Below are 16,798 nucleotides of genomic sequence, written 5' to 3' on the forward strand. Positions count from 1 at the left end.
TTGTTCTGTTTCTTGGGTCTTGTCACTTTCCTAGCTTTTTGATCCCGGTTGTGTGTGTCGGTTTGCTCTGTAATCTTTGTTCTGGGTTTCTTTCTCTTATATACATTGTCAACTCCTCACATCCATCGATTTCCATTTCCAGAATTTCTTTCATGTGATTAATTTAGAAGAGAAACCTTCAACAACTCTGCTTGGAAAGAACACAAACTCTCCTTTCTCAGCCTCTGTACTGAAGGAATACATTTGACACCAGTAAGACCCCCTGCCCAACCAATTTAAAAAAAAAAAAAGGATTTTACCATTAAATTGGTTCAAAGTTTTGGACCACTGAGCAGATGGAGCTGTCAGGATGCCAAATGCATACGACATGTTCTACTCCCTTCCACCAAATCTGTAGTGACCAACACAAAGTGAGATGAAGTTGGCACAAGAGACACACAGAAAATGCATGCTGAGAATTCACACTTCGAAGCTTCTCAGAGCAGTTGCCGAGCCTGGTCTCTCGCTTGTCCAGTCTTGAGTGTACTTTTTCTTTTTTTTGTTTTGATACAAACTTTAATATTTGAGTTGATCCTAAAAAAATGCAACACTTTAACGAGGACATCAGCAGCAGAAAAAAAAGCAACTGGGCACAAGAAATTTTATACAAAAGAAATTTGTTTGCTTACAAAACATATGCAAAAAAACTATAAAACAAAAACAAAAAGACATTTGCTATCTTTGTTCTACATAAAAAATCTTTTTACTCGTTCTTTTTTGTTTGTTTAAAAAAGAAAATTAAGCTTAGGCACATTTTGCTGCTGGCTGTTGCAAACTAACCAGTGCAATCCGATGCTCCCCTTTTGACTTTTACTGAGTGATATGTACGAACTGTTCCATATTTTATACTTAAGGCAATCGTTCTTTTTTTGTTTGACAAAAAGTGTTTATAGTCTTGTGGTATGCCAAACAATGTCAGGCCACACCACTTGTGTCAGTATTAGCAGTACTAAAAGTCTGTTCTGTGCGATGATTGGAGTCCTGAAGACTTCTTCCACCGATCCCGCAAAACTCAGCCACACAAGCCCTGAAATCAAATGACAAACAATAACCAAATCAGGAATTGTAGGCTGGATTGAGTGATTCAACTTGCAATGCACATTGTAAAGAAGCACATTTCATCATATATCATTTTGGAATTATTCTACCCATAACCTGTAATGTAAACCGCCAACAGATTCAGGAGGAAAAAAAACAGTCACTTACCATAATAATGGCTTTGCAGCTTGAACCTAGGTTCACGTGCTGTGCATAATTCTGCCAGAGATGTGATTGTCAGTGAAAAGGTAAGTGTAAGGTACTTGAGGGAAGATTGGTGCATGGGCTTAAAGGGCAGTTCCATAAGATCTTCACGAACTAAATTTAAATTCCACTGTGGAACAGAAATTATATGTGAATGGACATCGGTGTCAACCCCAAAGTCCACCTGATGACTGGAATCGCAAAGAAAGGTTTCATACGCATTCCCCTAATGTATGATGTGATCGCTGATGAGTTGACCCTCAAGAAGGCAAGTGAACTTGGTGTGTAAGATATCTATTAATGTCTCATACCTCATACGTTGATGGAGACTATGTTGGCACAAAACGGCGTACTTCCATTTCAAGGCACAACAATTTCTGGTAGATGGCTTATGTGCTTTTCTTTTTATATTATGGTTCTTCGCTTGTAATAGTACTGAATTCTGCTCTTGCAGTACTCACTTAGTTAACTATAGATCGGTAGGATTTTGGCGGAAAACGTTCTGTGAATTAGGGGAGAAAACCATGTTGGATGCTCTGCATTTTAATGAGTGGTATCTGGGCAAAAAGTGTCACCAAAAGGTCTGCATCAGCTTATCGACACTGCATTCCCTTGTGACAAGGGATGGTAGTGCCTGTATGTGACAAAATGGTATTTTGTGTTTGCTACAGTTGAGAACAGGTCTATTTGTGGATTTATAATACAGTGAGAGGGGCCCCACAAAACCCAAAAGGGACAGGAAGCCACGTGTGACAAAGCTAAAAAGTATAATTCCCTTTTGGTACACCACTTTGCAAACACTCTGCATATACTCACATACATCCAACCGTAAATCACAAATACAGGAATAAGACGAATACTTTAACACTTATAAATACCATTTATTAAAAACACTTTATCTTCAATATCTAGAAAAACAATCTATAAACATGAATAATAAACAGATTAAAATCTCAAAATTGGAAAGGCCTTCGGAACAGACAATCATATGTCTTCTCAGCACAGATTTTTTCTGAGTTCCTTTCTAGGATTTCGACGTCCGATCCTTCGCGTGTCGACTCAGCTGGAGCTCCCTGCTCTTCCTCGTCGCTAGAGAAACCCAAGTCCCTAATGGAAGGTTTCTTCGTCGACTGCGACATTGTGGTATAGTGGGCCTGTCTTTGGTTTCGGCGTGTCCTGAGCGTCTTCGGCAGGAACGCTGCACAGGCCTCACAGTTCTTGTCCTGATGATCTTCAGGCAGCCAAAGGTTGCACACGTCGTGTGGGTCGCGTTGTGCGCATTTGTGGTGGCACTTGGGGCAGAATTTTAAAGGGGAATTCTCAATGACACCTAGCTCGCCATTATCATCTGGGGTTTGAACGGCCGCTAGACAATTCCGGACCCAACCACTAGATGGGCGGAATGATGCACAGCATGTGAATCCAGAAAAGGATTAACGCTGCAAAACCGGACGTCCTTGGGAGAGAAGGTGCTCTCATCAGCAGCTGATGGACGAGTTTGTACCTCTTGTTGAGGGTATTCGGAACCGAAGAGATCTGGTGTGCATACGGCGCCACATCTTAAGGACCCAAGCTCTGCGGTCACAGAGTCTTCTAAGACCAAAATTACCTGCAGGACTCTTGGGTAGCTTCCTCATGCTCAGGGTAGAGGCACAAGTTACACACCTGACAAAGATTGGTGCAAGGGAACTTTGCATGGCAGAGAGGACAGAAGTAGAAGGGTGCCCATTCCATAATCGGGTGGACATGGTGTGGAGGCAACATCGAACACTAAGACCGCCCAAAGGGCCAAGGTACAAGGGTTGAGCAGACTCGATCTGCCACCTGAGGTGGACCTCAATGAACCAACGAGAGGCAGACAGAACAGTCACGATAAAAAAACAATGCAGACTGCAATGTTTGGAAAGAATAAGCAATGACTGTTGAACCAGAGCAGAGGAGCAAACGTTCGAAAACGACGGCGGGAAAAAACAATCCAACAATGGAGTTGATGACCATGTGCATTACCAGCAAGAGGAGGAGTCACTTTACCTTGTGACTCGAAAGGTTATCTAACACTAGATGGCGGGATTACGCCAAGCATGTGTCTCTACAACCACACATACCTCAAAATTGGTGTTTACTTTTCTTTCTCTTACTACAGCTGAATGAGTTACTTACCTTCGGTAACGATGTATCTGGTAGAGTCATAGTCTAGCCGCAGATTCCTTAACTTAGAATATCCCCGGGCGTCAGACTGGATCCGGAATTTTTTTCCTGCAGCAGCACCTCTACGTGCCGGGGGTCGGGCTCTGCCCTGACGTTGTCCCCGGACATGACGTCATTGGAGCCATATATGCACCCCTGACGTCAGTTTTCAGGGAAACGTTTCCGCGTCAGAACACAAAGCCATCACCAAAAAACTGTGAGAATATGGGAACAGTGTGCAAAAATGATGAAAAAAAATAGAAGAAATTGACACGTGAGACAGAGCAGTGCTCTGAAGAGCCACCCTGCAAGAGTGAAGGCTCAATCAACGTTAAAGGGGGACAAGGATGTGGAAAAACAGCCTGGCAGAGGATAGAAAGTCTACATCCTGAAAGTAAAACCGTGAAGGAGAACAGGTCCGGAACACTAGATTAAGGAGAATTCACCACAAGACGTCACTAGAAAGACGTCGCAATCCTAATCAAAGATCCGCTATGTACATAGCCAATAGACCTGAAGGAAAGGCCGCCGAGGTGGCAAAGACCACAAGGCAATGCAGAAGCGGAAAGTGAGATGGTGTGAAAAAGCGTGAATAGATTTCACACCCTACAATCCAGGCCAAGGACTGTAAGGAACACATGATCTATGAACAGAACAAATCAGTCTGTGTTGGAGTGAGAGTATATCACCCTGCAAAAGGGCAAGCCACCCCAAGGGAGGAAAGTATAGAAAAGCCTCTATCTTCAAAGGTCCTTGCAGAACGGGGAGGACGGGCGGGCGTTAAGGAAACTGCGTCTAGACTATGTCTCTACCAGATACATCGTTACCGAAGGTAAGTAACTCGTTCATCTTATAGAGACGTCTAGCCGCAGATTCCTGAACTTAAAATAGATAACAAAGCTATACCCACAGAGGAGGCAGGTCTGTGACTGAATCCCATGAAGTTCTAGAAAGAACTTAGGGGTCCATAAGGTGACTTAATACCATAAGGAGGACAGAGCGCAGGTAACCACCAGAGCATGACGCTCTAAAGGGAGCAGAAGCAGTGGGAAAGATCTCCAGGATCTGAAGTGGCGACAAAAGCCTAAACAAGTATAGGTCGTCCAAGAAAACTGTGTAAAAGAACACTGAGGAACTTGTACCCGCAACTGCACGTAGGACAGCAGAGGCAATAGGTTGCCCCTTACCCAGAAAGCGCCAGCATGGAGAAGAAACCACATCCCAGATATGGCGAGTTTTGTAGATGCAGATGGCAGCCAAGTCGTGAGAGATAGCAGCCGGTATGACAGAGACCTCGCATACCGGCCTAAAGAGCATAACAGCGAAAAGTAGCTCGGTGGAAACCGACACCAGTAAGACAGGAGCGACATAAGGGGCAAAAAGCCAATTTATGGCGCAAGATGCCAGTAGCACAGAAGTTAGAAGACACGCCATGACCAGGCGATGGTGCCATAATATGTGAAGGCATAATGCAAGCAGTGGGGCGTTACCAACCAGAGCGAAGACAGGAAGGAACCCAAGCACGTTGTGTGGACACTGGAGCCATACAAAGGACGCAAGGACTTCGTGTAGGGTAACAGAGCAGCCCAGAGGCACCAAACTGCAAAAAGACAGCAGCCTAAAAAGGGCGTCAGGCAGCCGGACACTTTAGGAACTGGTGGAATAAGTAGAACGGGGCAGGATCCATGGACATTGTATGAAGGAGAGAACCTGCACAAATCCGTCGGGTAAGAGCACCGAAGGGAGCCAGAGCAGGAGGGAAAACGTTGAAACAATGAAAACGTGGCCCAACAAGAGTCCCCGCAAGACAGAGTGGGAGAAAAACTAGGCACAACCCTGCCAAAAGTGAGGCCAGAGGTAAAGGTCCCCGAATTGAAGGAGCGAACATCCAAGGAAAAGACACCCCTCGGAGAATGTACAGCATTAACCCCAAGCAAAGCTTGTAAATCCCCAAATGGAAAAAGCAGGGATTAAGGACACTGCTATAGGATAAGCAGCCACCAAAAGCAAGGATTAAGGACACTGCTATAGGATAAGCGGCTCCACGTATGACAAACAACCTCTGCTGACCCAGTAGCTTGGAGGACCAGAAGGTGCAGGTGCACCAAGAAGGAACAACAATAAGCAGGCCGCATAGCAGCAATAAGAAACAGGCCGCACAGCGGCAAACAGGGTGCCGTTCGCAAAAGCACCGCCACAACCAGGCGGTGCACCAGACGTGCGAGATAGACAGTACACGGCACGGGACCCACGCCAGATCCCGATGCCATACAGACAGACCAACCCAACTTGCAATAAGGCAAGTTATACGAGGAATCCTGTAGGAAGAGACAAGGGACTTCTAGCAGGACCTCTGCTCAGAGACTCCATAGGAGCGTACCAAGACAACGGTAGAACCGAATGCCATCAAATACCCCACATAGGGTAAGGCAAACCAGTATGGGTGTCCTCTTGGGCTAAGCACACAGTCAGAGGACTGAAAAGAAAGGAAGCAGCCATCATCCAATCACCGAAAATTCTTGTCAAGAGGCGTCCACTTAACGTAGTCAGTGCCCAAAACGTACGGCTTCTGCAATCCTCCTGTACTCGGGATTGCAGAAGCCGTACGTTTTGGGCACTGACTACGTTAAGTGGACGCCTCTTGACAAGAATTTTCGGTGATTGGATAATTTTGAAATCTATACTGAGAATATTACTCTGGGTACTTTCAACTCAGGCCTTTTTACTCGGATGGCCACCTTATGATTTGGCTGCTTTTATATGTGATTAGAACGTAGGATCATTTTCCAGTTTCAACAGGTTTGCAGTTCTTCAAATACATTGAGCCCTGAGGAAGTCGTATGGGTTAATCCCTTCCAAACGACGAAACGCGTTGGGGAGTGGAAGAATTTCGCTAATAAACTAAGAAGAATGGAAGCTGTGTGCTGCATCTGACCTATTGAACTATGGATTTATTTTAAAGCGTGTGCATCAACTCTATTATCTTGCATCTATATCAATCCTGTATTGAGGTTTGTGGGATTTTGGGTGTTGTCCCCACTGTTGTTGGCACCGCTGTGAATTTGGTTTTCTTATGTCTGATTTTGTGCAATTTTGTTGGTAGCGCCATTTGCCTTTCACACCCTGTGATTTGTTTGTAGGTGATAACAAATGGTCAGTAGGAGACGGTCGAAGGCTAAGTCTACCAATGGACATGTGGAGTGGCAAAGGCGGAGACTGACCGGAAGGCCAGGCTACACAATGAACTTGCACCCTGGCCCCTTGATCAGGGGTCCAGGGAAGCCCCAGGTTTCATAGGAGGCGGCGTAGATGGGAGCATCGTTGTTAACGGATGCCGCGGGGAAGACCTACAGCCACCCGAAGAGTCGGGGGGATCATCCACCAAGGGAAGCCGGCTCCACGCCGGAACTGACGTTGATCGGCGCCGTAGTGGAGTCGCCAGGACGCAGACAACCTCCCTGGAGAGAGTACAAGGCGCCGGCGCCGAGCCTGTGGCAGAACCCGGCACTGAGGTCGGTGTCGCCGAGGCCCGTGCCGAGGCCGGCGTTGCCGCAGGGAGCTCTACAGGACTATGCGCTGAACGACGGGGAGGGCCGTGCTCTGGGCCCTGGCTTGTCGGCGTCGCATCGGCTCCGGAATCGGAGTCGACGCACACAGCCAGTGCCGGGGAAACGTCCGCAGACGAAGACGCACCAGGGAGAGGGGGCGACTGAAAACAAGCCTGTAGTACCCTAGAGTTAGCCTCCATTTAGGCACGTGTTGCCCCAACACCCGGAAAGGGTGGATACGGAGGAGGCCATACGTCTTTAACCGGCTCATCACGAGAGGAATGGCCGGTAGCGGTACGGGTGGAAGATCTCCATAAGCGACGCCTGTGCTTACGCTTACGGCGGTCGCGTGAGCGACCTCAGTAACTAGCTTGATCCCGAGAAGAAGAGTGGCAACTGGAGGGAGCTGGACCGGACAGCGGTGCGGCCAGCAATTTCATGCGCCATTCCCTCAAGTACTTCGGCTTCATCCGTTGACATGCGTCACAGTCCTTTGAGTCGTGGTGCATGCCGAGGCACCACATACATATAAGGTGCGGGTCAGTGCTAAACATCTGACGTGCACAGGCTTCACAAGCCTTAAAGCCGGAAGGCATTGCACACTGTTCTCACCCCAAAGACCCCTCCCCCCGAGACACACGGTGTCGAGAAGGCCCAAAAACCAGGCCAAGGAACTGCTGGGTTTCCAGGATCCGCGTTCGAACACGGAAAAGAAGAAAACTGACGTCAGCGCGCCGGGAGGGGCATATATGGCTCCACTGACGTCATGTCTGGATCCAGTCTGACGCCTGGGGATATTTTAAGTTAAGGAATCTGCGGCTAGACGTCTATCAGATTGATGATTTTGTCAAGTGAGCTGTCTATTCTGGTGAAAAAAAAAGCTGTAGGTGGTCAGATTTTTCCCCAACACACAACATTTCTAAGCTTGTAAACGAATAGTACAAATATTTCCATATATATTAGGAATTACAAGAGCACTATTTTAAAAAACAAATAATAATTTAGAAGTGTGATGCAAACAGATTTAAATAGGAGTAAAGTGAATCAGAACACTTTACTTGGTAATGAACAAATGACACATATTTGCAGAAACTATTTCCAAACATTGTTTGTATACTGTATGGTTTTATCAGTAAAACAGCATGTCAGTGGGAAATATTGTGGCCATTTCAATGGAAAACATGCTGACAGCAAATGACAGTGTGCTACTACTTCATGCTTTAGTTATGTATTTATTAACAGTGTTAGTTTTTATACATGATTTAAGAAACATTCCTGCCCCCACCCTGATGACCATGCTGTTAGTCAGGGTTCATGCGTACCCTATATGAGGGCTAGATTCTTATTATACATGGAGCAACGGTTTAGTCTATCAAATTGAGCAAAATAGTTTTTTGTTAAGCAGTCATGCTGAACTTGCATGTTTGAAGGTGCTCTCATATGTGATAATGAAGAAAATGACAACTCAGTGAATTAAAATATATGCCTAGGATCACAATTTGAAACTAGTTTATGGATCAAGAGTATTACAGTTAGGTTGAGTAGATTATTTAAGTCACTAGACTCGCAGATCTGGTAAACCTTTTATGATTTTTCGAGGTCTGAAGAGTAAAGTATTGACTATTCTGAAGACTATTTTAGACTGCAGCTGCAAATGATGCCAGAAAGTATAAGATCTACTAAAAACATAAGGGATAGAGCAAACTTTTACTCTTCACCTAACACCCATTTCCCCCCTCCCTCACTAACACTTGAAAGAAATGGCAAACTTTTAAAATAAATCGTTCCTTCTTAACCTTGTATGGTAAACTTGACTGACACAAAGAAATCAGACAAAAATATATTGTTAAATAATAAAGGAGAAAGTGATAAAAACCCTGAGGACGACACAATGTGTAGTGCAGGTGAAAGACTGCCCTTTGACAGAGTTGAGAGTTGGTCATCTTTAATGGCATGGAGCCAACACAGGCTGTCTTATCAGATGTCTTGTGGGCATTGACAGTTGCAACTACCATGCCAGACTCCTATCAACCTGCCCCAATAAACACCACATTTATGCATTGCAGTATAAATTAATTTACCTAGATTGAAGACAACTTTCTATACTGAATCACGATTACTACTGGTAATCCTATTCTCTGCCTTATCTTTTACAGTTTCTTTAGATGCTTGAAAATGCAAGGGTTGTCCTGATGTTGACTGACTGTTCAAAATGATTGGTTTACTATAACAAGATTGAATTTTTTGAAAATAATAGGCTTGGTTATCTTCCTAACAAATTGGTCTGCCATTTGTATATGTTATATATTTCTTTGAAAACATATTTGTTGCTCCTTTCCACCTGCACTAACAGTACTGCACCAGCCTCACATTATAATGTTCTCTGCAATTACTTGACAATATATGTTTTTTGTGGATTGTTTCATCAAATGGTGTTATGTTGTGTATCCTTTTTAAAGTTCACTCTAACAAGGTTAAGCAAGGAGAACACACATGCATGAATTTAATGATATGCACCGGTTCTTCAGTTCTTGGGCTTACTCTTTTCTGTATAACATAAATAACTTTGTTTAGGAGGCCATAGCTTGTCACTTCATAGAAAGAAACAAGGACAAGGAAAATCCTTTGACAAGGAAAAGGAGTGCATTTCTTGAGTGATTACTCTTGTAGGGACAAAATCACTTAAATAATTGTTAGGGGATGCGGATAGGTTCTCTCTATTTTGCAAAACCTCAGGTAACAAACGGTAATTATATGAAGGTATGAAATAGTGGGTGCCTCCTGTTTCTGAGGTAAGGGAGGTTAACTAGATACACAGATTTCATAACCAAAAATTGGGAAAAATAGGCAAGTTAATCATGCAGTCCACTCACTGATTGTGCACACACCAGAATCATACCTTATCACATGTGTCCAATTGAATTGTGACCATCGCCAAGCCCTGGGTGTGAATTTGATAAGGTCATCTGTGGATCCACTACTCCAGACACCTTTTCTTCTTCTCGGCGCTTTAAGCATGCAGCTTTAGGGTTGAGATTTCGTTCTAGGGAGAAACCATGCAAACAAAGGTTAAATGCAAGTGACATCAAAATGACGTAGAGGAGAAATATACAACCAATTATGATTCAAGGGCAAAACATTACTTGCAAATGATCAGCAGATATACAACAGGTTCAAGTTGGCCATTCATTCTGCAAGGCCACAAGCAGTACTTCACAAAATTATGCTAAACTAATAATGTGCAAATAATAACATGTTAAGTTTAACACAGATTTGGTAAGTGTCTCAAAAGAGCGCTTATTCTGTGAGACTAGACTGGCGAGCGACAGAGTGTAAGGAAGTGGGTTTCTGTTGCAGTAACCCCCCCCCACTTTTTGCCTGATAACTGATGCACGTTTCCTTGTTGTGCCCTGGGCTCCTGCCAATCAGGTGCCCAGGGCCTGTGTTCCTTCCCTACAAACTGCCCAACAGCCAAAACCCAATTGGCATCTCTGGTCACATGTCAGCCCCTGGTAAATGGTACCCTAGGTGTCCAGGGCCTTGTGACCAGAGAAGGCCCCTAAGGGCAGCAGCACTTATTGTGCCACCCTTAGAGGCCCTGTACCCTGACACACACACACACACACACACACTGCCTTTGCAGGCTGAGTGTCTGGGTGAAGAACAAAACAAAGAGTCGACATGGCACACATCCCTGTGTGCCATGCCCACAACACACTGCCCTGGCATACCTCAGTCACCCCTCTAGCTGGGTGCCCTATGCCAGTGGTGTGGGCACAGGTGCATGAGCCCTGTGCCCCTACAGTACCCAGGTCCAATCCTGGGCACTGTAAGTGCAGTGCTGCCATTAAGAGTATATGGTGCTGGGAGGTCGTCAACACAAACTCCACAGCACCATGATGGCTACACTGAAGACTGAGCAAACTTCTCAGCACAGTAAACCCACACTGATGCCAGTGTGGGATTTGCTGTAAGATGCACGACAGAGGGCATCTTAGAGATGCCCCCTGAACCTAACCTACAATCCACGTCTTGTCTGAGGGGCTGCCTAGGCTGCCACACAGCAGACATGTTGCTGGACCCCTGGGTAGAGAGCCATCTGCTCTCCTGGGCCTGCAACAATGCACATCCTGGGCGAGGTGCGAAGTCTCCTCCCCCAGGATGGGCAGGGGAAGCTTCAAAGGCATTCCGCCTTTGTGAGCTTCTCCAGGCCACTTGCTGTACCCAGCAACTGGCCCCTACCGGTTCTCAACCCCCTCTCTGGGAGGGAAGACTGGCCGGAAACCCCAAGGAAGGACAGGGGGTGTGCCAGCCTCTGCCAACCCTACCCCTCAGGTGGGGAGGCGAGGTGAAGCACGTCCCCGGGCTCTCGCCATCTTGAAGATGGGGAGCCCTGCCCAATCAGGACTAGGCCACTGCCCCCCTCCCACAGGAGAGTGGCAGGATAGGGGGTGTACCCACCCCAGGGCAGGGACCAGTGGTCCCTGCCCTTTACCTACCTTTAACGCCCCTAAATTTAGTATTTAGGGGCACCCTGAACCTTCCTTCCTCAGATTCCAGATTCCAAAAACAGCAAAGAAGATCAAGAAGAAAGAAGACCTGCCGTGCAGCTGCTAAGAAGAGGAAGACCAACTGCTTTGGCACAAGCCCTACCGGCCTGTCGACCCTTGAACCTGCTCCTGCTAAATCCCGGCACCTCCTGTGGCCAGCAACCTCACAAACCCTGGAGGACCTGGCTACCTTGTGACTCTGAGCATCTGGGACTCCCACGAGCAGTGGCTCTGCTAAAAGCAAGTGTCTAACCCCTGGCATCAGACAGGAACCGCGAACCCTGCACACTGCACCCGCCAAGCCTGGCCTGTGCTGGAGTGGACAAAGACCCTGAGGACGTCCCCCCGGCTACTGTGACCCCAAATCCGGCAACCAAGGACCCACCTCGACGCTCCTGACGACGCCTGCAGCCTCAGAACCAGGGACCCCCCCCCAACCGCGATCAACAAAGGGTAAGATTTCCCGACATCAAAAGGCACCCCTGCACCAGACACCCTGCGGCCCCCTGTGCCTGACTCCTGGGTAGCTACCTATCCTCCAACTACCCAACTTACCTCTCGAAGTGGTGGTGGCACCCGAAGAATCTTCGTCCCCGAGCTTGCAGCCTTTGTTTGTCCTTGAGCTTTCCCATTGAGATCCATCGAGCACCCGAAGGCTCAAAAGCACCCTGCACCCAGCCGCCCGAGTGGCCCTGGCAGTGCAACTTCTACTCCTACCTACTTCCCCTGAGCAAGTGACCAGGAGCCTAGCTCCCACAGCCGCGTGGCCTGCTAGTCAGCAGCCATAAACCAAGGCCCCCCTGCCTCCCATAGGATAACATTGGGCCTAACTCACTTTGCACCCAGCCGCCCCAGTGCCGCGGAGGGTGTAACAACTGTACCAACCTGACCCTGTGCCCAGAACCTTAACTTTGCCAGCCGAGTACTTACCCAAAAGCCGATAACTCCCTTTTCTTCCATTGGGTAACACGGACTGGTTTCTTCTGAAATTTCTTCTAAGTGTGGAGTTTCTAAAACTTAAAATATTCACCTAAAATCAACTGAGTAACGAAAACGGAAATACTCACCTGCTATTAGGAGAGCTCCCAGTGCTGGATCTAGGTGCCCAGAACTGACCCTGAAAAGTACTCACAACCGTACTTACCACGAACCCAATTTTCTCCCATAGGAAATCATTGACTGTTTTTCTGTGAAATTTCTTCCAAGTGTCGATTTTTGCAAACTACAAATATTCTTTAAAAATCGTACCAACTGTGAAAACGTAATTACTTACCTGTTTCAGATAGAGGTCCCAATACTGAGCCTAGGAGCCCAGCCCTGGATTACAAAAGTAACGAGAACATACTTTACCCGTAACTTGAATTTTCTTCCAAAGGGAACCATTGACGACTGTTCTATGAAATTTCTTCTAAGTGTCGATTTTACAAACTTATAAATATTCCTTAAAAATCGCCTGTACAACTTAAACTCAGTTTCTCAACTGCTTACAGGTGGTACCCTAGTGTTGGATCCAGGATCCAACACTGACCTAGAAAAAGTACCCATAACCCCACTTACCTGCTAAGTGAATTTCCTTCCATAGGATAACATTGGTAATTTGATTAGAAAATGTTTCTAAGTGTCAACTTTTAAAATAGCAAAATATTGCTTAAAAATCACAACAGTAACTTAACCGAATTTACTCACTTGTTTCCAAGAACTGTCCCAGGACTGAATCTAGGATCCAGTCCTGGAGTTAGAAAAGTAATCCTGAAAGTAATTAATTGCATATAACTTAAAATTCCCCTTGAGCTCAATGTATTATTGTGTTTGAAATTGTGTTGCCTATTGCAACAACCTGTAAATATTACCTACAAAAGTCAATTGCATATTGCAAAAGTATTTAACTAAAGCATCTCATTCTGAGAAAGTATATTTTGATACCTATTGTTGGTTCTAAAATAAAACAACCATATATTTTTTATATAAACCATTGGCCTAGAGTTCAGTTCTTGAGTGTGTGAGACCATTTGCTGACTGAGTGTGTACAACAAATGCTTTACACTGTCCTCTGATACTGCCTTACTGCTCGACCAAGCTACCACTTTAGAGAGTAAGGTTATATCTAACTTTAACCTCTGCCAAACCTCTGGGGACTGTGGACTCTGTACACACTGTACCTATTTGGGAACAGTATATACAGAGCCACTTTCTCACATCTGGCACTTCTGGAAGTGGTGAAGACACTCTTATGGGAGAACTTTGAGCATGTTTTTTGAGAGGGATTGAAGGTGTAGAAGGAGTTTCTAGCTTCCTTTTAGCAGGTAAAGTGGTGATATGTCCAGTCTTTGGGTGACAAAGAAGAATCTTTTGGTTTGGATCTGAACGGAAAAGCTTTTCTATGTGAGAATCCTTTTTTGAACCTGCTTGTCCTCTTTGGGATCGAGCTGTTTGCTGGGTTTATCAATGTTTAGTACAGTCTTAGGAGCAGATGGAGGTTTGGGTTCCGAAGACTTGTGGTCGGAAGCTTTTTTCGGTTCGAGTTTTTTTCTTCGGATTGGAGATTTTCTGCGGATCCGAAATTGTCTGTTTCGAAGCGTGTTTCGGGTCGACAGTTTTAGGTGCCGAAGTTTGCTTCGGTGCCGGAGTTGGCTTTGGTTCGACCGTTTTAGGTGCCGACGTATGCTTTGGTGCCAGACTTGGCTTCGGTTCGACTGTTTTAGGTGCCGAAGTTTGCTTTGGCGTCGGACTTGACCTTAGTTCAACAATTTTAGGTGCCGAAGTTTTCTTCGGTGCCGGAGTTTGTATAGGTTTCACTTTCGGTCTGAGAACCTTCTGTTTATCGGGGTTGACTGGAGGCTGACTCGGACCAAAGTTGCCTAGAGGCTTTTTGGAAGTCTTGTTGCCAGGCCCGAAGGCGGGGCATCAGAAGTTTGTGACCTGGGCCCGAAGGTGGAGGTGGAACCAAAGCCTCAACCAATGTGAGGGTAATAAGAGGGTCGACATCTGTACTTACGACCCGCTGACCAGCTGGAAGGGGATAGTCATCTTCTGCCTGCTCGTCTGCTTCGGAAGCTGAATCCTCTGCTTCGGAAACAAGGACATCTTCCTGCTGCTGTTCTTCTTTGGACTCCGGTTGGACTGGAGTCTCCTGGACAAGGGTGTCTGGTGCCGATGAAGACGATTGTGCCATGACTCTCCGAGCTCGATGGTCTCGGATTGTCATTTTCGACAGGAACGAAGCACAGGCCTAGCAATCTCGGCTTTCGTGCTCTGGGGACAAGCACAGATTGCACACCTCATGTAGATCAGTGTGGGGGAATTTGTGTCCACCCCGAGGGCACTTCTTGAATGGTGTTCTTTCCATGAGCCGAAGGCCCAATGGCGCAGCTAGGTCCGACGGGCCTCGACGAGCACCGGAATCGAAAAGTAAAGGTTGTTTGAGACCAAAAAGTCATGGAGGACCGAGTGTGTGAAGTGTCCTTCCCCCTGACCGTCTGAATCCAAAACAGGACTGTTTTGTGAAGGTGTTAAGGGACACTCAAATCACTGCTATGCAGATCTGCCATTGGCGCTCCCCTGGCCAGAGCTGAAGTTGAAGGCTTTGACCTGCTGGAGTGATCTCCGATGCCCTGCTGAGGTTCCTTGTGTACCAAGGCATAACGCATCTTGGATAGGATGTTCCACCTACACAACATCCCCTTCTGGACTGCTTTCCACCTCATCCTGCTGGTATAGCTAGTTTAAAGTTGATCAGCTGGACATCTTTGGTACAGTCAATATAAAAAGTGACTATCCTCTTAGAGTCCGGCCTGTGGAGCCTTTCCTTCATGGATGTGGAGGCAGAAAGAAGGCAGGTAAGGGGATGGATTGCTCCAAGATAAGGGGCACAACCACCTATGGCAGGAAAGCAGCCCTGGTTCGAAGGACCAGCTTGTCACGAAAGGAGGAGGTTGAGAGAAGCTGGACGTTCTACGCTTGTATCTCACGGACACGTCTAGCTGACAAAGGAAATCTGAAAAAAACCATTTAAAAAGTAAGCAGTCACAATTGTCAACTGTGTAAAGGTTCAAATGGAAATACAAAAACATAAGGACCAGATTAAGGACCCAATGAGGCATAATGAAGGGGGAACATTCTGGTGAGACTTCAGAAACCTTATAGGTACATGGGCCTTGAACAGATAAGGTTGGTACAGTAGACAATGCGGATAAATAGTCCTTAACCCCACACAATACTGTTGAGCTAACAGAGCAAATCGCAAGATATCTGGTAAGTGGCTTTGAAAGGATCTAGAGTGGTCTGAGCACCACTTGACAAACCTACTCCATCTTCAGGAGTACACCAATTTGGTGGAATTTCTGCAGGCACTTAAAATAATATCCACCGCTTCAGGAAGCAGCTGAAACCTTGGTTGGGTGCAGCACCTGTCCTACTAATTGCAAGAGGTGGCCTACTCTTTGCCGGAGCTGGAGAGTGGGGAATAGTTAAAGATGAACCAGGTCCACATAACACACCTTTCTCACCATCCCGCGATTAAGATGACTCTGACCTGGTCTAGCCAAATCTTCCTTGGCACCGAAGGAATTAAAAAGGTATGGGAGGAAAAGTGTAGTGAAGTGGAAAGCTCCACTTCAAATTAAATGCGTCACACAAGGCTTTCTTCAAGGGATACTGGAAAAAATTGAACTGAGGGCAATGGGCATAGCGGCAAGTGGCAAATAGGTTCACTTGAGGTGTGCCCCTAAAGAGTGAAGATGTTCTGGATCACCTCCTGGGTGACTTAGTCACTCATGGTCAGCAAGATGAATCCGGCTCAGGCTGTCAGCAGAGTTGCTTTGCTTCTCAAAAGAGAATATGTGACCCTATACTGTCTCCCACACCTTTATGCATGATGTTGAGCCGATGCCAGGACTCAAACACAGGTCCCCAGAACCAAAGTCAGCACCTATGGCCTTAGTGCACAAGTTACTTACCTTTGGTAATGATATATCTGTAAGAGACATTAGTTAGTGATGGATTCCGTACCTTAGAATTACCCCCAGGCGTCAGATGGATCCGGAAAGTTTTCATCAGCAGTACCCCTGCGCGTTGGAAGGTGGCGTCATGCGGCTTTGCGTCCGTCGTACGCATCGTGATCGCCGAGATGACGTCGCGGCAGCTACTTAGACGCCGCCCTCGCATGCTGACGTCAGTTCTGTACACAACTTTCCGCAACAAGAACGCAGAGCCATGCAAGATACTGACCACTGG

The 16,798-nt window shown here is 46.3% G+C and overlaps 1 protein-coding gene across 5 annotated transcripts in view; it reads right to left on the reverse strand.

Moving 5' to 3' along the window:
• Window positions 1-286: 286 nt before the first annotated feature.
• TCF3 (transcription factor 3) overlaps window positions 287-16,798 on the reverse strand; it is a 662,804-nt gene continuing 646,292 nt past the window's right edge. For all 5 annotated transcript variants that reach the window (XM_085639184.1, XM_085639188.1, XM_085639183.1 and 2 more), the window contains 2 exons: window positions 9,916-10,059; window positions 287-1,066 (listed from right to left, as the gene is read on the reverse strand). In XM_085639184.1, coding sequence (XP_085495310.1) covers window positions 9,920-10,059 — 140 coding nt within the window. In that variant the 3' untranslated portion in view covers window positions 287-1,066; window positions 9,916-9,919. The remainder of the gene's footprint in view (window positions 1,067-9,915; window positions 10,060-16,798) is intronic.

This window comes from Triturus cristatus, chromosome 12 (assembly GCF_964204655.1).
Source record: "Triturus cristatus chromosome 12, aTriCri1.1, whole genome shotgun sequence".
In the NCBI taxonomy this organism is placed as follows: domain Eukaryota; kingdom Metazoa; phylum Chordata; class Amphibia; order Caudata; family Salamandridae; genus Triturus; species Triturus cristatus.